The 23202-nt window shown below is 41.5% G+C and overlaps 1 protein-coding gene across 4 annotated transcripts in view; it reads left to right on the top strand.

The window, feature by feature from the left end:
- Positions 1-962: 962 nt before the first annotated feature.
- Positions 963-23202, top strand: part of LOC133633908 (uncharacterized protein K02A2.6-like) — a 26438-nt gene continuing 4198 nt past the window's right edge. For 2 of the 4 annotated variants that reach the window (XM_062026712.1, XM_062026711.1), the window contains exons 1-4: positions 963-1301; positions 1373-1722; positions 1799-1951; positions 16337-19309. In XM_062026712.1, the coding sequence (XP_061882696.1) occupies positions 1414-1722; positions 1799-1951; positions 16337-19309 (3435 nt within the window). In that variant the 5' untranslated portion in view covers positions 963-1301; positions 1373-1413. Of the gene's footprint in view, positions 1302-1372; positions 1723-1798; positions 1952-2871; positions 3121-11247; positions 11491-16336; positions 19310-23202 lie in introns of those variants that run through there. The other 2 variants (XM_062026713.1, XM_062026714.1) reach the window with 2 other exon arrangements.

Below are 23202 nucleotides of genomic sequence, written 5' to 3' on the forward strand. Positions count from 1 at the left end.
TAAAAGGCTTGGAAAAAGAGCGTGTTTTATATTTAATCAATGTCAATGCTTGTTAAGCATATCTGAAACAAATAATGCCACATGTAGGATGGTGTACCTATGCAGATCACGCGTGAGTGGACCAGTTTTGCGTAAAGAAGCACATGTTAAATGTCGTTGACTGAATGATGATTTAAAAAAAAAAAAGTGTGGTTCCCCCTTAAACTCCCAGGCTTCACCTGAACAAGTCAACAGCGCGTGAATTATTGTTACTTTTTTTTTTTTAAAACATTTTTATAAACCTTTATTTATAAATTGCAACATTTACAAACAGTTGAGAAATAATAATCAAAATAAGTACAAAAACAGTACAAAACAGCGCCAGGGGGTTGTAAACTCAATAAAGTAAAATAGAATGCAATATATATATATATATATATATATATATATATATATATATATATATATATATATATATATATATATATATATATATATATATATATATATAGCTGTAATTCACTGAAATTCAAGTATTTCTTATATATATATATATATATATATATATATATATATATATATATATATATATATATATATATATATATATATATATATATATATATATATATATATAAAATACAAAGTGCAAAGCCACAGGCTCACACAATTTCAGTAAATAATTGAAATTTGGAACACAGCATCATCGTTTTCACAGCTTTTTGGTTGTTAGAGAGGTAGAGAGTGTTTTGACATAGAGTTCTAACTCTTTTTTTTAAAGGCACAAATAAGTTGGGATAGTATAATGAGGTTGCAAAGGTAAAATTCATTTTCAAATTTGTTTTCATACATTGTAAATCCAGATATCACATCTTTAAAACAAAGCACAAATTTGTCATGAATATTGTCCTGGATGAAGCTGCGCGTGAATTCTTCCACCCAGTAGGGGGCGCTGTGACGTAGTCAACCCTCCAACTGGACCATCGAAGCAGTCTTATGTTGTCCGTGCCTATAAAGCTAAGTTTAATCGACCGTGAACGTTATTTCCACATATAATGCTCACATTCACGTTACACGTTTTAAAGCGAAAATTCAACCGGGACTAAAATGTGTAAACATATTTATTTGCCGGAATACGAAACGGACATTTAATCCCCGCTAACGGTCAGATAGGTGTTAGCTCCTAAGCTAAACATCGTGTAATTTGCTTTGTCTTACAACTGCTGTATGATATTTACTGTTCTGTTTGTACTCATTTGAGGTGACTAAAAATGTTGCTTTGAACGTAGCACGGTAGGGGAGCAGGCTACTCCACGAAGAGGGTAAGTAAAAGGAGCATTTTGCATGTGAACTTAATTTATGATCATGTTCTACCTCTGTTTCCACTTCATAGAACGCACCAGCCATAATGTTGAGAGAGAGTTGAATAAAAGAATGGATCAAGTTTACCAGACACACATTGATTACATTGCAGCGAACGCTCCCCGTAGTTTTCACCGCAATGATGCAGAAACTTTTCCCTCTGATGGGGAACGTTCGAAATCTGACCCAGAGCTGACGAGAAAAAGGATTATGCTTCGACACATCGAGGAACACCTTTTTGAAAGGAAAGCTGCTATTGCTCCGAAGAAGATGAAACTGAGTGAGAAGGAACAACCAGGACCAGATTGTGTAGCCACAACTCTCAGGGACAGAGTAACTACATTTTTGCAGCAGCAACAATGTCCCAGCTTTGTGTTAAAGGTAAGACTTAGACAATGGCCTATCAGCTGTCTTAAGTTTCTCATAATTATTAATATTTGTATTTATGTTCACCCAGTGCAATATGTTTAAGCCACCTGTTGCAAGAGAGGCTCCAATCCGCAGATCAGATCAAGAATTGCTGGAAGACCATCACCCTCTGAAGCGACGAGTGAAAGCTCTGCTGAAGCATATAAATGGTCATCCCAGTGTCTTTGTATCAAACCACCCGGTTAGTACATTTGTCAGTATCAATCAATACAATTGTAATATAATGTTAAAATGAAATGCATACTATGCTTAAATTTGCAAAACATTTCTATCGCCATCCATGAGTCATGGTTGAGCTCCCTTTCCACCAAGCGGTACAGTATGGGTTTGTATTTGAATGTCATTGTGCTATTTTGCACCAAAGGCTATCAAAATTACAACAATAATTGATTGTTTGTTAATGGTGTAGGAAAATGGAGTCGACCACAAGTGATTCTTAGGTTACAAACAAGTTCCGTTCCTATGGCGCATTATGAGTCAATTTTTAGAGTAAATCAGAACTCGTACCTAAATTAACTCTTTATACTCTACATGTTAATACACCAGGGTATCCACCGGGTCTTAAATAGTCTTAATATCCAATAATTATAATTTAAACTATTAAAATGTCTTAAATGTTATTAAAAATCTCGTAAAAAGTCTTAAATACGACAATGAAAGGTCTTAGAAATATATTAACTGTATGTTTATGTAAAATACATGCATAATAAAAAATTTATCGATTTTTGAGGGTGTATATATTGTGCTTTCCTCCACTATGGGCGACTTTGAGGTTGTTTTTGTCACGTGTTAACATTTGATATGAAGCACACTGGAACTTCTGCAAGATAACTTTGGAGCTTAAAGGCCTACTGAAAGCCACTACTACCGACCACGCAGTCTAATAGTTTATATATCAATGATGAAATCTTAACATTGCAACACATGCCAATACGGCCGGGTTAACTTATGAAGTGCAATTTTAAATTTCCCGCTAAACTTCCGGTTCGAAACGCCTCTGAGGGTTGACGTATGCGCGTGACGTCAATCATTGAAACGGAAGTATTCGGACACCATTGAAGTCAATACGAAATAGCTCTGTTTTCATCTCATTATTCCACAGTATTCTGGACATCTGTGTTGGTGAATCTGTTGCAATTTGTTCATTGCATTATGGAGAAAGAAGCTGAGCAAGCAAAGAAGAAAGTTGTCTGTGCGAAGTGTCTATTTTGCGAGGGAAATCAGCAACAACACGTACACAGCCGGCGCTTCTTTGATTACATTCCCGAAAGATGCAGTCAAGATGGAAGAACTCGGACAACAGAGACTCTTACCAGGAGGACTTTGATTTGGATACACAGTTGCGATAACGTGAGTACACAGCTGCGCTTCCAAACATTTGATCGCTTGCTATAACTAGCTCGAGCTAGGAGCTAGCATTAGGATTAATTTGTGGCATATTAAATATAAGCCTGGTTGTGTTGTGGCTAATAGAGTATATATATGTCTTGTGTTTATTTATTGTTGTAGTCATTCCCAGCTGAATATCAGGTCCCACCCGCGCGCTTCCAAACATTTGATTGCTTGCCCGTACGTGCGTGTCATGTACGTAACTTTGATTAAATATATAAGCTTTATGAACTTTGGGTTGGGTGAACGGTTGTTTGGGCTGAGTGAGTGTGTGTGTTATGCAGGTGTTTGAATTGTATTGGCGGGTTATATATACAGGATCCCGTCCATATTACCCGCTCGAGCTATAACTAGCTCGAGCGAGTAGCTAGGAGCTAGGAGCTAGCATAACAAACACCTAGGTGTTTTTATGCAGGATTAATTTGTGGCATATTAAATATAAGCCTGGTTGTGTTGTGGCTAATAGAGTATATATATGTCTTGTGTTTATTTACTGTTGTAGTCATTCCCAGCTGAATATCAGGTCCCACCCGCGCGCTTCCAAACATTTGATTGCTTGCCAGTACGTGCGTGTCATGTACGTAACTTTGATTAAATATATAAGCTTTATGAACCTTGGGTTAGGTGAACGGTTGTTTGGGCTGAGTGAGTGAGTGTGTGTGTTGTGCAGGTGTTTGAATTGTATTGGCGGGTATACAGGATCCCGTCCATATTACCCGCTCGAGCTATAAATAGCTCGAGCTAGTAGCTAGGAGCTAGCATAACAAACACCTAGGTGTTTTTATGCGGGATTAATTTGTGGCATATTAAATATAAGCCTGGTTGTGTTGTGGCTGATAGAGTATATATATGTCTTGTGTTTATTTACTGTTGTAGTCATTTCCAGCTGAATATCAGGTCACCCCCGGCTCTCACAGCATCTTCCACTCCCCACTAGTCCTTCACTTGCACTTTCCTCATTTAAAAATATTTCATCCTCGCTCAAATTAATGGGGAAATCGTCGCTTTCTCGGTCCGAATCTCTCTCACTTCGTGCGGCCATCATTGTAAACAATAGGGAACTTTGCGTATATGTTCAATTGACTACGTCACGCTCCTTCCGGTAGGGGCAAGCCTTTTTTTATCAGATACCAAAAGTTGCGATCTTTATCGTCGTTGTTCTATACTAAATCCTTTCAGCAAAAATATGGCAATATCGCGAAATGATCAAGTATGACACATAGAATAGATCTGCTATCCCCGTTTAAATAAAAAAAAATCATTTCAGTAGGCCTTTAAGACATTGGAATTCAATGGGAAATCATAAAACTGGCCATTACAGTTTGCCAATAGTTTTTTTTACAAACAAATCCATCCATCCATTTTATATCGCTTGTCCCTCATAAGTCTATAATATTGAGGCTTCTGGTGTTTGTAGTTGGGCTAAGCATTTTGTTTTCCAATGTAACAGAGGATAGCATTTATGCATACTTACAATTAATTCTGGGCCCCAGATTTCCTTTTTCTTTGAAACAGTAATTGTAAAAAAAAAATGTTTACCTTTTATAATACCAGCCAAGGCATTAGAATCTCACTTGCTGTTTTAACATCCGCACGAGCAGTGTCACCTTACACCTTAAGTTTATGCAAATTAGCATTTAGCTCCTTGTGTTGCTAGCTTATGATAGCTACTTAGATATCATTTAATTTATATTGTATCAAAACAACATTTCAGCAAATTGTAATTGGGACTCCTTTTGAGTATGTGTGTATCAGCAGTGAGTGACAAGCCTAAATGCCAGACGAATTCCTCAGCCAGAGGACCAATTTCTATTCAATACAATGAATAATTGTGAAAGTTGAGGACGCATAAATGTTACATTAGCCACTAAAGGTAACATAAGCTATCCGATCTTGTTGTAGTTGTGTTCTTTTTTGGTTCGAAAAATGTAAATGTCTTCAAGTTTTAAACAGCCACTTAGGTTTTAAATTGCAAAAAAAACATCTTACTGGCCGTAAAACTCTTCAATTTCACTACTTTTCCCTGTTTTACTTTTCTAGGTTTCAAACAGTCTTTGGTATTTCCTGAAAGCATAATTAATAGTCACGATTATTATACAGTATTATACAGTGTGGTTTTCGTCCTGGTCGTGGAACTGTGGACCAGCTCTATACTCTCTGCAGGGTCCTTGAGGGTGCATGGGAGTTTGCCCAACCAGTCTACATGTGTTTTGTGGACTTGGAGAAGGCATTCGACCGTGTCCCTCGGGAAGTCCTGTGGGGAGTGCTTAGAGAGTATGGGGTATCGGACTGTCTGATTGTGCCGGTCCGCTCCCTGTATGATCAGTGCCAGAGTTTGGTCCGCATTGCCGGCAGTAAGTCGGACACGTTTCCAGTGAGGGTTGGACTCCGCCAAGGCTGGCCTTTTTCACCGATTCTGTTCATAACTTTTATGGACAGAATTTCTAGGCGCAGTCAAGGCGTTGAGGGGATCTGGTTTGGTGGCTGCAGGATTAGGTCTCTGCTTTTTGCAGATGATGTGGTCCTGATGGCTTCATCTGGCCAGGATCTTCAGCTCTCGCTGGATCGGTTCGCAGCTGAGTGTGAAGCGACTGGGATGAGAATAAGCACCTCCAAGTCCGAGTCCATGGTTCTCGCCCGGAAAAGGGTGGAGTGCCATCTCCGGGTTGCGGAGGAGACCCTGCCCCAAGTGGAGGAGTTCAAGTACCTTGGAGTCTTGTTCACGAGTGAGGGAAGAGTGGATCGTGAGATCGACAGGCGGATCTGTGCGGCGTCTTCAGTAATGCGGACGCTGTATCGATCCGTTGTGGTGAAGAAGGAGCTGAGCCGGACGGCAAAGCTCTCAATTTACCGGTCGATCTACGTTCCCATCCTCACCTATGGTCATGAACTTTGGTTTATGACCGAAAGGACAAGATCACGGGTACAAGCGGCCGAAATGAGTTTCCTCCGCCGGGTGGCGGGGCTCTCCCTTAGAGATAGGGTGAGAAGCTCTGCCATCCGGGGGGAGCTCAAAGTAAAGCCGCTGCTCCTCCACATCGAGAGGAGCCAGTTATGGTGGTTCGGGCATCTGGTCAGGATGCCACCCGAACGCCTCCCTAGGGAGGTGTTTAGGGCACGTCCGACCGGTAGGAGGCCACGGGGAAGACCCAGGACACGTTGGGAAGACTGTCTCCCGGCTGGCCTGGGAACGCCTCGGGATCCCCCGGGAAGAGCTGGACGAAGTGGCTGGGGAGAGGGAAGTCTGGGTTTCCCTGCTTAGGCTGCTGCCCCCGCGACCCGACCTCGGATAAGCGGAAGAAGATGGATGTATGGATGGACGATTATTATTTATTTTGGATAAACCTAAACGTTACATCATTATGTAATGTGTTATAAAATACAGTGCTCAAAAGGCTTAAAAGTTATCCACTTATGTTTTTTCATAATTAGTATTTACATTTGAGCTTTTTCTAATTACATGCTTTTGTTCTATTTATTAATTTTTGATTATGAATGTTCCAATTGGGGATTTTGCTGGCAATACTGATTATCCATTAGGGAGATTGCCCAATAATGAGACTGATCATGTGTAATAACTGTAAATGTTTAAATGCATTTATGATTATTGCTATTTACAGTTTCACAATACTAGCACAATATTTTAACAAGTTCCTTATTCTCTTATATTACATACAATTGTTTTATCAAAACCAAGTCAATAGTACTAAATAACTATACAAACGCAAAAACTACTTTCTACTATTTATTTAAATCATGTTTTACCCTCAGTCTTCTTCTGTCCAAGAAATTATCATATTTTTTTAAACATTAACAAAAAAATATATAATATTTTGAGAAAATAAAAATCGCAATCTAATCACTCTCATATTGATTATATACTGAAATTACCGTTGGTTTAGGCACCACCAGTTTATGGCTCGATCCGCCCTCCTCTTAAAGGTGCTATGTGTAATAATGTGGCCAGAAATGGTACTGCAATCAGGGTCAAAATTCAGTACCAGAAACCGCAATTAGCCGTGCTAATGTTGGAACTCATTTCCTCAGCATATCTGCATATTGAGAACGAATTAGGCACTGACACTACGTGTATCCACATAGGTTTTATTTGTCGAAAATATGTTTTGCCCAGTCAGTTGGATGACACATCAACATGTAGGCTAATGGGCATTTTTTTACCCCACAATGTGTCATTGACCAGGCTAGCATGCTACTACACTAGTGTGATGGTGCTCCGCTCCTAAGCATTCGTTGCACAAACATACTAGCTTTTATTAGACAAGGTCATAGACTGTATTGGACAATATAGTTTGAATACGAAATGTCCATTTCCATTTATTAAAAAGTAATAAGAAAACGTAAATGTCCTATCTAGGAGGAAATAAGCAAGTTTGGCGTCAGATAAAAAATATTTTCTGACTTCTATCGTCTCCATCTTTCAAAAGCATCCCGATATAAATCCTCATTTTGTTCCTGGCTTTGTCATGAATAAGTTGATTTACTAAGGTCTGACAAGTTTAGTAACTTTACCAGTGGCAGTAGCTCGACAAAGAGGGCGGTGCGCTACTTGCAACCTGGATGTGACACACTCAGACTTTCTAATTGGTTAAACAGTAGAGGGCGGAGCATCGAAATTAAACAATAACAAGATTTCGGGGCTGTAAATCTAATTTTGAAATGAGCACATCCCGGCTGAACTACTGTTATCAGTTATAGAGGTATTTAAAAATAACATGATTTATTAATGTCTTTTGACATATCAGTGCCATTTAATGATGACTTGACATGAAATTATTACATATGGCTTAAAGGCCTACTGAAATGCGATTTTCTTATTTAAACAGGGATAGCAGGTCCATTCTATGTGTCATACTTGATCATTTCGCGACATTGCCATATTTTTCTGAAAGGATTTAGTAGACAACATCGACGATAAAGTTCGCAACTTTTGGTCGCTGATAAAAAAGCCTTGCCTGTACCGGAAGTAGCGTGACGTCACAGGTTGTGGAGCTCCTCACATCTGCACATTGTTTACAATCATGGCCACCAGCAGCGAGAGCGATTCGGACAGAGAAAGCGACGATTTCCCCATTAATTTGAGCAAGGATGAAAGATTCGTGGATGAGGAAAGTGAGAGGGAAGGACTAGAGGGCAGTAGAAGCGATTCAGATAGGGAAGATGCTGTGAGAGGCAGGTGGGACCTGATATTCAGCTGGGAATGACTAAAACAGTAAATAAACACAAGACATATATATACTCTATTAGCCACAACAAAACCAGGCTTATATTTAATATGCCACAAATTAATCCCGCATAACAAAACACCTCTCCCTCCCGTCCATATAACCCGCCAATACAAATCAAACACCCGCACAACACACTCAATCCCACAGCCCAAAGTACCGTTCACCCCCGCAAAGTTCATACAGCACATATATTTCCCCAAAGTTACGTACGTGACATGCACATAGCGGCACGCACGTACGGGCAAGCGATCAAATGTTTGGAAGTCGCAGCTGCGTACTCACGGTAGCGCGTATCCAACTCAAAGTCCTCCTGGTAAGAGTCTCTGTTGTCCCAGTTCTCCACAGGCCAATGGTAAAGCTTGACTGTCATCTTTTGGGAATGTAAACAATGAAACACCGGCTACGTGTTTGTGTTGCTGCAGCCGGCCGCTAATACACCGTTTCCCACCTACAGCTTTCTTCTTTGCTGTCTCCATTGTTCATTAAAGGCCTACTGAAACCCACTACTACCGACCACGCAGTCTGATAGTTTATATATTAATGATGAAATCTTAACATTGCAACACATGCCAATACGGCCGGGTTAACTTATAAAGTGCAATTTTAAACTTCCCAGGAAACTTCCGCTTGAAAACGTCGCGGTATGATGACGTATGCGCGTGACGTCACGAGGTCAAGGGAAGTGTTTGGACCCAATTCAAATACCTCTGTTTTCTTCGACAAAATTCCACAGTATTCTGGACATCTGTGTTGGTGAATCTTTTGCAATTTGTTTAATGGACAATGGAGACTGCAAATAAGAAAGCTGTAGGTGCGATCGGTGGAGCGGCGGACTACAGCAACACCAACACCAGGAGGTTGTGTTGTGTTTTGAGCAGGATAGCAGACGCACTACGGTGAGTATAGCTTTGGCTTCCAAACATTTGATCGCTTGCCCGTACGTGCGTGTCGATATGTGCATGTCACGTACGTAACTTTAGGGAAATATATGTTTCTTGCCGACTCTGATGGCGGCCGGGGTGTCGTCAAAAGCGTAGAACGCCCGCCGCCGCATCTAAGTTAGCTTCTGTTTTTTTAGCTTCGCCAAGCTGAATATTATTAATCGTGTATTTACATGTTCGTGGTTTAATAGTATTATTGATCTTCTGTCTATCCATCCAGTCAGGGTTTTTTAAAATTTAGTTTCTATCTGCATTTGAGACTGATGCTATCACGTTGGCTACGTAGCTAGGTTAGCTTCTATTTTTTTAGCTTCGCAAAGCTGAATATTATTAATCGTGTATTTACATGTTCAGTCACTGTGAATGTCCATTTCGCGTTCTCGACTCATTTTCAAGAGGATATAGTATCTGAGATGGTTTAAAATACAAATCTGTGATCCACTATAGAAAAAGGAGAGAGTGTGGAATCCAATGAGCCAGCTTGTACCCAAGTTACGGTCAGAGCGAAAAAAGATACGTCCATCACTGCCTCTCAAGTAACGTTCCTCATCTACGAATCTTTCATCCTCGCTCAAATTAATGGGGTAACCGTCACTTTCTCGGTCCGAATCTCTCTCGCTCCATTGTAAACAACGGGGAATTGTGAGGAATACTAGCTCCTGTGACGTCACGCTACTTCCGGTACAGGTAAGGCTTTTTTTTCATCAGTGAGCAAAAGTTGTGAACTTTATCGTCGATTTTCTCTACTAAATCCTTTCAGCAAAAATATGGCAATATCGCGAAATGATCAAGTATGACACATAGAATGGATCTGCTATTCCTGTTTAAATAAAAAATATTCATTTCAGTAGGCCTTTAAACAAATTGCAAAATATTCACCAACACAGATGTCCAGAATACTGTGGAATTTTGCTATGAAAACAGACGACTTAATAGCTGGCCACAATGGTGTCCCAAAATGTCCGCTACAGTCCGTGACGTCACACGCAGACGTCATCATACCGAGACGTTTTATGCAGGATATTTCGCGGGAAATTTAAAATTGCACATTACTAATCTAACCCGGCCATATTGGCATGTTAGAGGGCCAATATGGCCCTCTAACATGCCAATGTTAGAGGGCCGTATTGTTAGAGGGCCGTAAATGTTAAGATTTCCTCATTGATATATAAACTATCAGACTGCGTGGTCGGTAGTAGTGGCTTTCAGTAGGCCTTTAAAACATATGACTGTTGCCGTGTCAACATTGTCAGTCAGTATACGACACTTCTTTAACTGTTAATGTCTTTTGACATATCAGTGCCATTTAATGATGACTTGAGATGAAATTATTACATAAGACTCCTTTAAGTTTCGTATACTGACTGACTATGTTGACACGGCAACAGTTGTTACTATATTTCCTCTCGCCAACTCTAACCTACTTTTTAATTTCAGTGTACTTTCTGCTGTTATGTGGTTCCATCAACCCTTCTTAAACTTTACTGAGCATTAGAGCTGGGCGGTATGGCCCAAAACTGATATCCCGGTATTTTTAGGCCGAATCGCGAAATATAATATATAACGGTGTTTTAAACAAAATATGCAAAATGTTTAGTTTAAACTTAACACCACATCACTGTTACTATCAGTTTTCTGAAAATTACTTCGAAAAAGTAATTGTTTATAGTCACTCGTTACTTAACCAAAAAACTAAATTTATTTACTAATGGAATTACTTTTTAATAAATGTAATTAATTACTAGGGAAAGTAATTAATGTGTTATTTAAAAAACCTTTAGGAAATGTCATATGCATTTGAGAGAAGTTTATGAGAGCGGCGACAGCGTGCGTGTGCCTTTTGTGTCAAGCGACTTGTGACGTCAGCGAGGGTTTCAGCTGAACTGTATTTGTTAGCTTTAGCAGTTAGCAGTGGCAGTTTTGACGGCTGTTTTGTTGAATCTTTTCACCGGCTTGTTACCTCTGGTTAAAAAAGAGGAGCCGCCGGAGCTACGGTGCGGGCATGTCAGCTGTGCGTGAAGGGGAATGTGGCGGGGGGTCGGAGGCAATTTGGGCTAGCGACTCCGGACATGTGCCAGACCCTTCTTCAGCTATGGTGCCTGTGCGCCGCACCGGCCGCAACAAAGGCACATCAAATGATACCGGTATGGCGGTATTGTCTCAAATATATATCTCTTTTAAAAAAATACTGGTATTAACTGTGATACCGGTATACCGCGCAGCCTTACTCTATGCACATATTTATTCTACTTCAAGCTAGTTCAACGGCTAGCTTAGCTATTAGCATGCCTTCTTCTGCTTGCTCTTTCTTGGTGTGTAAAAGGTTTAGCCTCATCCTAATACTTGATAATGATACTTGGGTTATTAAGAAATGTATTTTATTTGCCATAATGGAGGTGATTATTAACTTCGGAGAGCGGTTTCACACAATTAGCTGCTAGCTTGTCAGAGAATTTAAAATAAATACAATACTAGCACGAGGGGATCTGTTTGTGCTCTTGACTTAATCTATAGCGTAATGAAGGAAGCTGAGGGAAGCCTCTGTCAGTCATCCACCAGCTTTGTCTCTGTAAGATTGCTAGCACACGCAGAAACATAAGGTAACATAGTAGAAATTATATGGATCAGGCCCAAAATCTAATGATAAATAATGATAAATGGGTTATACTTGCATAGCGCTTTTCTACCTTCAAGGTACTCAAAGCGCTTTGACAGTATTTCCACATTTACCCATTCACTCACAGATTCACACACTGATGGCGGGAGCTGCCATGCAATCAGTTCTTCCTTATTCCATTTCCTGAAAGTTTCATGAAAATCCATCATCAAGTTTTTGAGTTATGTTGCTGACTAACTCACTCTAACAAGCTGACAAACCAACAGTAATGACTGCATTTACATACTCTAAGGCATGGGTGTCAAATTTGGCCCGCCGTGTAATTTCATTTGGCCCTTGAGGCAATATCAAATTAACACTAGAGCTGGCCCGCCGATTATATACAGCGGCGGTGCCGCCGTAACACCGCATTCACCGCTAATTGTCATACTTGCCAACCCTCCCGGGAGACAACCAAATTTCAGTGCCCCTCCTGAAAATTTGGCCCGAGCTGTCGTCACGTCCGCTTTCCATCCAGTACAACGACTTTCTGGCTCAGTCACATATGTGCGGCTTCTGCACGCACCAACACAAGTGAATGCTATGCATACTTGATCAACAGCCATACAGGTTACACTGAGGGTGGATGTATAAATAACTTTAACACTGTTACAAATATGCGCCACACTGTGAACCCACACCAAACAAGAATGATAAACACATTTCGGGAGAACATCCGCACCGTAACACAACATAAACACAACAGAACAAATACCCAGAACCCCCCCCCCCCACACACACACACACACACACGCACACCTTGTAACGTCCCGGAAGAGTTAGTGCTGCAAAGGGTTCTGGGTATTTCTCCTGTTGTGTTTATGTTGTGTTACGGTGCAGATGTTTTCCCGAAATGTGTTTATCATTCTTGTTTGGTGTGGGTTCACAGTGTGGCGCATATTTGTAACAGTGTTAAAGTTGTTTATACAGACAGCCTCAGTGTAACCTGTATGGCTGTTGATCAAGTATGCGTTGCATTCACGTGTGTGTGCGTACAGAAACCGCACATATCTTGTGACTGAGCCGGCAAGTTGTTAAAATGGATGAAATGCGGACGTGACGACAGCTCGTAGAGCACGTTAAAGGCAGTGCCTTTAAGGCACGCTCCCAAGACTGTGATTCGGGTGGAATATGAGAAAATAGTTGCCCCGGGAGATTTTCGGGGGGGGGGGGGCAATTCCCGGGAAATTCGGGTGGGTTGGCAAGTGAGCTCTACCGCCGCGTGCGCACAGTTTGCTGAAAAACTCAGTGTACTCGGCGATGAGGTAAGCCGGCGATTTGGCGACTTTGATGGTCAGAAATGTAGATTTGAACTGCTAGTAATCCCTTCGCAGTTGATGTGGAAAAAGCACCAATTAACCTCCAAATGAAGTCAAAGTATGATGCTGTTGGCGCCGCACAGTTTCCACAATTTATCCCTGACACAATGCCTCAGCTCCGCAACCAAGCTGCTCAATTGCTCTCCATGTTCGGCAGCACTTATCTATGTGAGCAACTTTTCTCCTCAATGAAGATAACGAAAACGTCTCACAGGATACGTATGACTGATGAACACCTTCATTCGATAATGAAGGTTGCCTCAGCTCAAAGCCTGAGCCCCGACATTAATGAACTAGCATCCAAGAAAAGATGCGAGGTATCTGGCTTGGGCACATCAGACTAGATCAGTGTGTTGCAAACTGAGCAGTTTAAAGTCCTGAATGGTTGATTTATTCATTATTTTATTTTCAAATTTATTAGCCTGTGGAAAAAGTTAATGTTGATATTTACATCAGAAGGCTGCAAATAGAAAAGAGGCATTCAATTTTTTTTAAAATTGTATTTGATATGCCATTGATATTTTTTAATTATTATTATTATTATTTGAAACTCGATTTTGCATGTCACTATAAAGTTATATAAGCCTTGCTTGTTCAATATTCAATGCAAAGCTTGTTTGGGTCCCTATTAAAAGGTTAATTTGTTCAACCTTGGCCCGCGGCTTTGTTCAGTTTAAAATTTTGGCCCACTCTGTATTTGAGTTTGACACCCCTGCTCTAAGGTAATAATTGTTTAGCTCATAGTTAAAGGCCTACTGAAATTAATTTTTTTTATTTAAACGGGGATAGCAGATCTATTCTATGTGTTGTACTTGATCATTTCGCGATATTGCCATATTTTTGCTGAAAGGATTTAGTATAGAACAACGACGATAAAGATTGCAACTTTTGGTATCTGATAAAAAAAAAGGCTTGCCCCTACCGGAAGTAGCGTGACGTAGTCAGTTGAACATATACGCAAAGTTCCCTATTGTTTACAATGATGGCCGCATGAAGTGAGAGAGATTCGGACCGAGAAAGCGACAATTTCCTCATTAATTTGAGCGAGGATGAAAGATTTGTGGATGAGTAAAGTGCAAGTGAAGGACTAGTGGGGAGTTGAAGCTATTCAGATAGGGAAGATGCTGTGAGAGCCGGGGGTGACCTGATATTCAGCTGGGAATGACTACAACAGTAAATAAACACAAGACATATATATACTCTATTAGCCACAACACAACCAGGCTTATATTTAATATGCCGCAAATTAATCCTGCATAAAAACACCTGCGTGTTTGTTATGCTAGCTCCTAGCTCCTCTGCTAGCTCCTAGCTCCATAGAACACGCCAATACAATTCAAACACCTGATCAACACACACAATCACTCAGCCCAAAAGACGTTCACCTAACCCAAGGTTCATAAAGCTTATATATTTTTAAAAAGTTACGTACGTGACGCGCACATACGGTCAAGCTATCAAATGTTTAGCAGCCAAGGCTGCATACTCACGGTACCTGATATTCAGCTGGGAATGACTACAACAGTAAATAAACACAAGACATATATATATACTCTATTAGCCACAACACAACCAGGCTTATATTTAATATGCCACAAATTAATCCTGCATAAAAACACCTGCGTGTTTGTTATGCTAGCTCCTAGCTCCTCTGCTAGCTCCTAGCTCCATAGAACACGCCAATACAATTCAAACACCTGATCAACACACACAATCACTCAGCCCAAAAGACCGTTCACCTAACCCAAGGTTCATAAAGCTTATATATTTTTAAAAAGTTACGTACGTGACGCGCACATACGGTCAAGCTATCAAATGTTTAGCAGCCAAGGCTGCATACTCACGGTACCTGATATTCAGCTGGGAATGACTACAACAGTAAATAAACACAAGACATATATATATACTCTATTAGCCACAACACAACCAGGCTTATATTTAATATGCCACAAATTAATCCTGCATAAAAACACCTGCGTGTTTGTTATGCTAGCTCCTATCTCCTCTGCTAGCTCCTAGCTCCATAGAACACGCCAATACAATTCAAACACCTGATCAACACACACAATCACTCAGCCCAAAAGACCGTTCACCTAACCCAAGGTTCATAAAGCTTATATATTTTTAAAAAGTTACGTACATACGCAAAAAAAAGTTGCGCACATACGGTCAAGCGATCAAATGTTTAGAAGCCAAAGCTGCATACTCACAGTAGCACGTCTGCGTCTTTGTCATCCAAATCAAAGTAATCCTGGTAAGAGTCTGTGTTGTCCCAGTTCTCTACAGGCGTCTGTCTATCGAAGTCAAAAGTCCTCCTGGTTAGAGTCTCTGTTATCCGAGTTCTTCCATCTTGACTGCATCTTTCGGGAATGTAAACAAAGAAGCGCCGGCTGTGTACTGTTGTTGCTGACTACGTTCGAAAAATACGTCCATTTCGCACCGACAACTTTCTTCTTTGCTTGCTCAGCTTCCTTCTCCATAATGCAATGAACATGATTGCAACAGATTCACGAACACAGATGTCCAGATGTACTGTGGAATTATGAAATGAAAACAGAGCTTTTTCGTATTGGCTTCAATGTGGAAGGCATACCCGTGTTCCCCGGGCTACGTCACGCGCATACGTCATCCTCAGAGGCGTTTCGAACCGGAAGTTTAGCGGCAAATTTAAAATGTCACTTTATAAGTTAACCCGGCCGTATTGGCATGTGTTATAATGTTAAGATTTCATCATTGATATATAAACTATCAGACTGCGTGGTCGGTAGTAGTGGGTTTCAGTAGGCCTTTAATAAAGCAAATTTACAGTGATTACATGTCCATCTCTACCCAAAATGCTAACCGGTTCAGGGTCTCCCCATTCCAAACTAAAATAAATAAAGTGGATTGAAACTGTAGCGTTGTGACAAGTTAATGGTGCTTTCAAAACTCTTGTTGTACAATTAAAGACTACTTCAACGCTGTTTTGATTAAATCATTTATAAGTAACACGTCTGTAATTTGATCTTCTGCCAGGTTCCTGCTCACACGGCGGTTAGACCTCTTGCTGCACAATTATTTCCCAGACCACCACCTATTGCAACGCCTCCTCCCAGTTCGAGTGTTACTTCGCCAGACCAGGAGGAGAGTGACACCAACAAAGGCTTTGAATGCTTCCTAAGCTTGCTCAACAGTGGAGTCAACATCGAACTGCTAAGTAAGATTGTCAACGATGACAGCGAAGATCTCCATTCAGAAGACGGGTCCATGAACATTAAGCCCGATGATGTCAACGCTGCCGGAGGGGAGGGGGAGGGGGAGTCGGCGGGGACTTCGCAAGAGGTTTCCCCGGTTCCCCAAAGGCGCCCCATGGATGATTTTCAACTCGAGCAGTCCCGAGATGACACTCTGCGCGCGACGTGGGACCAAGTGATATCAATTGATGGGCAGCTGGTTCGCCCGGGGATAGAGCGGCGTTTCCCTCACTTTGCATCAATTAGGGACAGATTATACAGAGTGAGTTGTGACACTCAGACAAGAGAGGAAATCACCCAATTGCTGGTGCCAAAAAGCCGTCGGGAAATGATTTTCCAGGCAGCACATTTCAACCCGATGGCTGATCACCTGGGGTATAATAAAACACTCAACCGGGTAATGGCCCGTTTCTATTGGCCATGCATCCGGACAGACGTGCGTCGCTGGTGTGCGGCTTGCCGAGACTGTCAACAAGTCAACTCAGCGGCCTCTAGAGCGCCTTTGCAGCCATTGCCACTCATAGAAGTCCCATTTGAGCGAATTGGCATGGACCTCGTCGGACCATTTGACCCGAGTACCCAGGGATATCGTTTTGCGCTAGTCCTGGTGGATTACGCAACGCGCTATCCCGAAGCAGTACCGCTGCACTCCATCTCTGCAAAGAGTGTCGCGCAGGCGCTGTTTCAAGTTATCTCCCGAGTCGGAATCCCAAAAGAGATTCTGACTGACCAGGACACGTCCTTTATGTCACACACGTTAAAGGAGCTGTACGGATTATTGGGAATCAAATCCATTCGGACCAGCGTTTGCCACCCGCACACTGATGGACTGGTAAAGTGGCTGAATAAAATCTTGAAATCCATCATCCGGAAGTTCTTACACGAGGACAAACCAAATTGGCATACATTGTTGGATCCCCTGTTATTTGCAGTGCGGGAGGTTCCTCAGTCCTCCACAGGGTTTTCCCCATTTGAAATGTTGTTCGTCAGGAAGCCGCGCGGGGTGCTGGACCTAGTTAAAGAAAGCTGGGAGGAAGGTCCAAGCCCCAGTAAAAAGGAAATTCAATACGTCATGGACTTGAGAGTGAAACTCCACAAATTGGGGCACTTGTCACATAATAATTTGCTCCAAGCCCAAAAACGTCAGGAGAGCCTGTATAACAGGGGGACGCATCTTAGAAATTTTTTACCGGGAGAGAAAGTATTTGTATTACTTCCAACGTCCAGCTCTAAATTACTCGCCGAGTGGCAAGGACCCTTTGTGGTCTCACGACAAATAGGTGACGTGGATTATGAGGTCAGGCGGTGTGGCCGAGGCTTGGCAACACAAATATACCACCTCAACCTCCTAAAAAGATGGATCGAGGCGGAGCCTGTCTCCATGGTAACGGCGATAGCGGAGAGCGAGGAGCTGGGTCCGGAGGTTCCCCCCTCCCCGCGGCCCTTCCCTCTCCGCTGTGATGATCATCTCACGCCGTCAGAGAGAGCAGATGTGGCCTCTTTGCCGCAGCGTTTTGCTGACGTGTTCTCCCCCCTGCCAGGCCGCACGAACCTCACCCAGCATCACATAGAGACCAGCCCAGGCGTGACGGTGAGATCTCTGCCCTATAGGCTACCCGAACACAAGCGCAAAGTAGTTGGGGAGGAATTAAAGGGCGTTTTAGATGTTCCTATTGGCAGTGAGAACTGCGAATGTAACAATTATACTCTGATACCAGAGGGAACAGAGCGGTCCACTTGTGAACAGTCCTCCTGTGAGACACACTCACTGTCTGATGACAAGAACAGAAAAGACAGACAAAAGTGCTCCTTAAGCCTCAGTGATCGATCCGAATCTCCCCCAACAATAGAGAACAAAAAGGAAAAAGAAAAACCGGCAGAGGTTGATGGGAGGTGTGAACTGCTTCAGAACATTCTAAAAACTCTGGGCTTGAACCTGGAAACCGAAGAGCTGAGCAAACTAACAGACCGGACTCAAGAGAGACTTTATGGTAAAAGGAATGAGAGAAGTCCAGTGGCCACCAGCATAGTAGAGCATGACAGTACTAGTAGTAGTAACAGTCCCTCTCGCATGCAGATCTCTAACAGCAGGATCTCTATGGATCATCACAAGGAAAAGTCATTTTTTGAGTGCAGCGACTCAAGAAAGAGCAGAGAGGAACTTTCTTTATTTTCTTACCAAGATAATGCACCAGTACAGAGGATTGCTGGCAACAACCAAGATCTGCAAATATTTGATGAAACCCATCACGCACATTCCAGCCAGGAGTGTAATTCTGTTTCAGGTTACAGTTTGCCTGAGCATTCTCAGTTCAATGCTTCTTTCAACGGTGACAACAGTTCTTGCTGGACACACGCTCATGGTTCCAGTTCTATGTTCTCTTTGCCTTACTCATTGTATACAGACCACTCCCACCCCTCAATTGCTTCCGAAGACTATGAATTACGCCACTATATCTACAGCTCCCATGAACATGTCTATAAGAATCCAGACCTCTCCTTGAGCGAATGTCAGTTTGGCTCAAACACTGGCCCGGGTTGCCTGCAAACAGTCGAACTGTCACGCCATAGTGGTAAATTCCAAGCTAAAAAAAAGGAAAAGCTACAAGGGATACTAAAACAAACAAAACTGACAAGTGACCTTACAAAGATGATGGAGCCTCCGCAAGGTACGAAACACCAAGAGGTTGATTATCCAAGAAAGGGGAAACAGCCACCAACAGAAGAGGAAATTAAAGCAAAACTGAGAAAAAAGGTTGGTACAATGTTTTTTTTAAAAGTTTTACATTTGATCATTCTGCTCTCTTTCCGACAAAAACGAGCAAGATCCAATACTATGTTGATGTAGCCACCGAGCAAGAGCCCACCACCTGTCAATATGATGACGCGTATGTAGCAGTTACTGTAACCACGAGGGGAGATGAGGAAAGACTGGTGTGTTGTTTCCTTCAATGTTAGTAAGATTAACATGTTATGCAGAGGTATATCAAATCAAATCAACTTTATTTATAAAGCACATTTAAAATTTACCACAGGGGTAGCCAAAGTGCTGTACAATGGGCAGGTTAAAAGATAATACGAGAACCGAGCAAACAGAACACGATAAAAAATAAATAAATAAAATATAAAAACAGGTTCACAGCAGGTGTATTATGGGGCGCCATTGCAGGATGGATATCACTCAGTGTTAAAAGCCATGGAATAAAAGTATGTTTTTAAGAGAGATTTAAAAACAGGAAGAGAGGAGGCTTGTCTAACACTAAGAGGTAGGTAGTTCCAGAGCTTGGGAGCAGCAGCAGCGAAAGCTCTGTCACCTCTAAGCTTCAGCCTTGTGTCCGGGACCGTCAGTCGCGGCTGATCTTAGGGATCGGGTGGGGCAGTAAGGCTGAAGGAGGTCGGAGAGATATGTTGGCGCGAGGTTGTTTAGACATTTAAAAACAAATAAAAGGAGTTTAAAATTGATTCGGTAACGCCAGTGAAGGGATAGATAGATAGTACTTTATTGATTCCGGACGCTAATATAGGAGTGATGTGCTCACGTCTGCGGGTCTGTTAGCAAACGAGCAGCAGAGTTCTGCACGAGTTGCAGGCGGGCGAGGGAGGCCTGGCTAATGCCTACATACAGGGCATTGCAGTAGTCTAAACGAGTCGAGATAAAGGCGTGGATTAATTTCTCGAGATCATGTCCTGATAGAAGCGGTTTCACTTTCGCTATTTGGCGTAATTGATAAAAGCTTTTTTGTACGACGCTGCTGATTTGTTTTTCGAATTTAAAATCTGAGTCGAACTTTACCCCCAGGTTTGTGACACAGTCGCTGAGATACGGGGTCAGAGTGCCGAGGTCAACGTTGGGGGAGGGGGAGCGACTTGGACCGAACAACATAACTTCTGTTTTGTCTTCATTCAGGCTCAGGAAGTTAGCTGAAAGCCATGCTTTGATGTCGTGCAGGCAGTCAATAAGACGTTGAACCGTGTTATTTTGTGCCATGGGAAAATAAATCTGGCAATCATCGGCATAAAAATGAAATGCAATATCGTACTTCCTAAAAATAGAACCAAGGGGGAGAAGGTAAAGCGCAAATAAGATTGGGGCAAGGATTGAGCCCTGGGGAACCCCATGTGGTAAAGGAGCTGTGGAAGACATAAAACTGTCTATTTTTACACAAAAACTCCTGTCGGTTAGGTACGACCGGAACCAGTTGAGGGCGGCGCCCTTAATGCCCACACAGTTCTCAAGACGAGTGATTAAGGTGGCGTGGTCGACAGGTGTCGAAAGCAGCAGACAGATCTAAAAGCACCAGGACAACATATTTACCAGAATCAGTTGACAGGAGGATATCGTTAAAAACTTTTAGAAGCACTGACTCTGTGCTGTGGAGGGCTTTAAAACCGGACTGGAACAACTCAGTGATACCATTATCCTCTAAGAAGGGCAACAATTGACTGTAGACAACCTTCTCTAATATTTTAGAAATGTATGGAAGATTAGAGATAGGTCTAAGGTTAGAGAGGAGAGAGGGGTTGAGGCTTGGTTTTTTAAGTAGAGGTCGTACCACTGCATGTTTAAACTCTACTGGAACTATTCCAGAAGAGAGGCTACTATTGATAATGTTAAGGACACTTGATCCAATAGTAGCAAGTACCTCCTTAAACAGGCGAGGTGGGAGGGCATCTGCAGGAGAACCAGAGGGCTTCATATGACTAACTGTGTCGTTTAAAAAAGGAAAGGACACCGGCTCAAACTGATGGAAAACAGAAGAGAAGTGCAGAGGAATAGAAGGGTCATATGAAGGCTGAGATAAACTTGCTGTAGTTGACACAATTTTGTCAGTGAAAAAATGGAGACAATTTTCACAGAATTCAAAAGAAGCATCAAAACCAACAGATTTGGGAGCATCAATGACAGTGTTAATAGTTTTAAACAGAACTCTGGGGTTGTTACAGTTAGAAGATATAATCTGAGATAGATATATATTCATCTCTGCCTTTACAATCATCTGAAAGGAAAACAGGCTTTCTGTAAAAATTGCAAAGGACACATGCTGCCTGTCTTTTTTCCATTTTCTCTCTGCCATCCTACACTTGCGCCTGGCAGTATAGTTATAACAATTTTACAGACAAATTATACTATTTATAGAGTGGAGATTGGGGGGGGCACAATATATTTTCTTCTTCCGAGGTGGGGCATAACAAAATATTTGAGAAGCACTGCTATAAGCTAAGCTAACCTGCAAAACTGCAACATGGACACATAACACACTGTTAATGATAATGATTGTCTGCGTGTGAACTGTTATACATTGTAACGACCTAATAGTTAGTATGTGTGTGGTCTTTGAGTTGTCCGACTGTTTTTGTGGTCGTGAACACATCACTGGCTGATTTGAGTGTGCGCGTTTGGTGTGAATGAAAGAAAGCGAGCGGTTGCTGTCAATACAACCTAAGTTTGTTTGTTTTGGTGTGATTACGACAGAAAGTGATCAGTTTTGCATGAAAGTAGTTTTGTTGCTGATGTTGTTTTGGTGTAGTTACAACCGACCGTAATCAGTTTGTCTCAATAAAATGATTGTTGATGCAGACCACCTCCTTCCCCTCCTTACGTCTCGGCTGATGTCGCCAATGTCTGTTGTGACCACTTATTGAAAATGATACAGAGTAAATTGTGTTAATTTTGTTTAGAGTTCAGGTTGGATTTGGATTTTGTGTGCTGCATAGATTTTCCGTGCGTGAAGTAAATCGGGAGCAGTGCGCAATTGCGCAGGCGCGCACCTTAGAGGGAACATTCCCTCACACTAAGCATTCGTTGTACAAACATACTAGCTTTGTTAAACAATATCATAGACTGTATTGGACAATATAGTTTACATACAAAATGTCAATGTCCATTTATTAAAAGTAATAATAAAACGCAAATGCCTTACTTGCTCAAGGAGGAAATTAGCAAGTTTGGCGTGAGATGAACAAATATTCTCCCCCTTCAATCGTCTCCATCTTTCAAAGACATCCCGATACAAATTCTCGTTTTGTTCCTGGCTTTGTCATGAATAAGTTGAGAATCATAACACCGCCTTTTAGCTTTACTAAAATCTGACATGTTTAGTAACTTTACCAGTGGCAGTAGCTAGACGAAGGTGGCGGTACGTAACTGGCAACCTGGATGTGACACACTCACAGACTTTCTAATTGGTCAAACGGTAGAGGGCGGGACATGGAAATTTAAAAAATAAGATTTCAGGGCTGTAAATCTAATTTTGAAATGAGCATATCCCGGTTTAACTACTGTTATCAAGTTATAGAGGTATTCGAAAAAAATATGATTTATTAATGCCCTTTGACATTTTCCTGAGGGAACTCTCCTGAAGGAATCAATAAAGTACTATCCATCTATCTATCTATCTATCTATCTATCTATCTATCTATCTATCTATCTATCTATCTATCTATCTATCTATCTATCTATCTATCTGTCTATCTGTCTATCTATCTATCTATCTATCTATCTATCTATCTATCTATCTATCTATCTATCTATCTATCTATCTATCTATCTATCTATCTATCTATCTATCTATCTATCTATCTATCTATCTATCTATCTATCTATCTATCTATCAGGGCTTGACTTGACATTACATATGGCACCTTTAA

Source organism: Entelurus aequoreus, linkage group LG18, assembly GCF_033978785.1.
Source record: "Entelurus aequoreus isolate RoL-2023_Sb linkage group LG18, RoL_Eaeq_v1.1, whole genome shotgun sequence".
Classification (NCBI taxonomy): Eukaryota; Metazoa; Chordata; class Actinopteri; order Syngnathiformes; family Syngnathidae; genus Entelurus; species Entelurus aequoreus.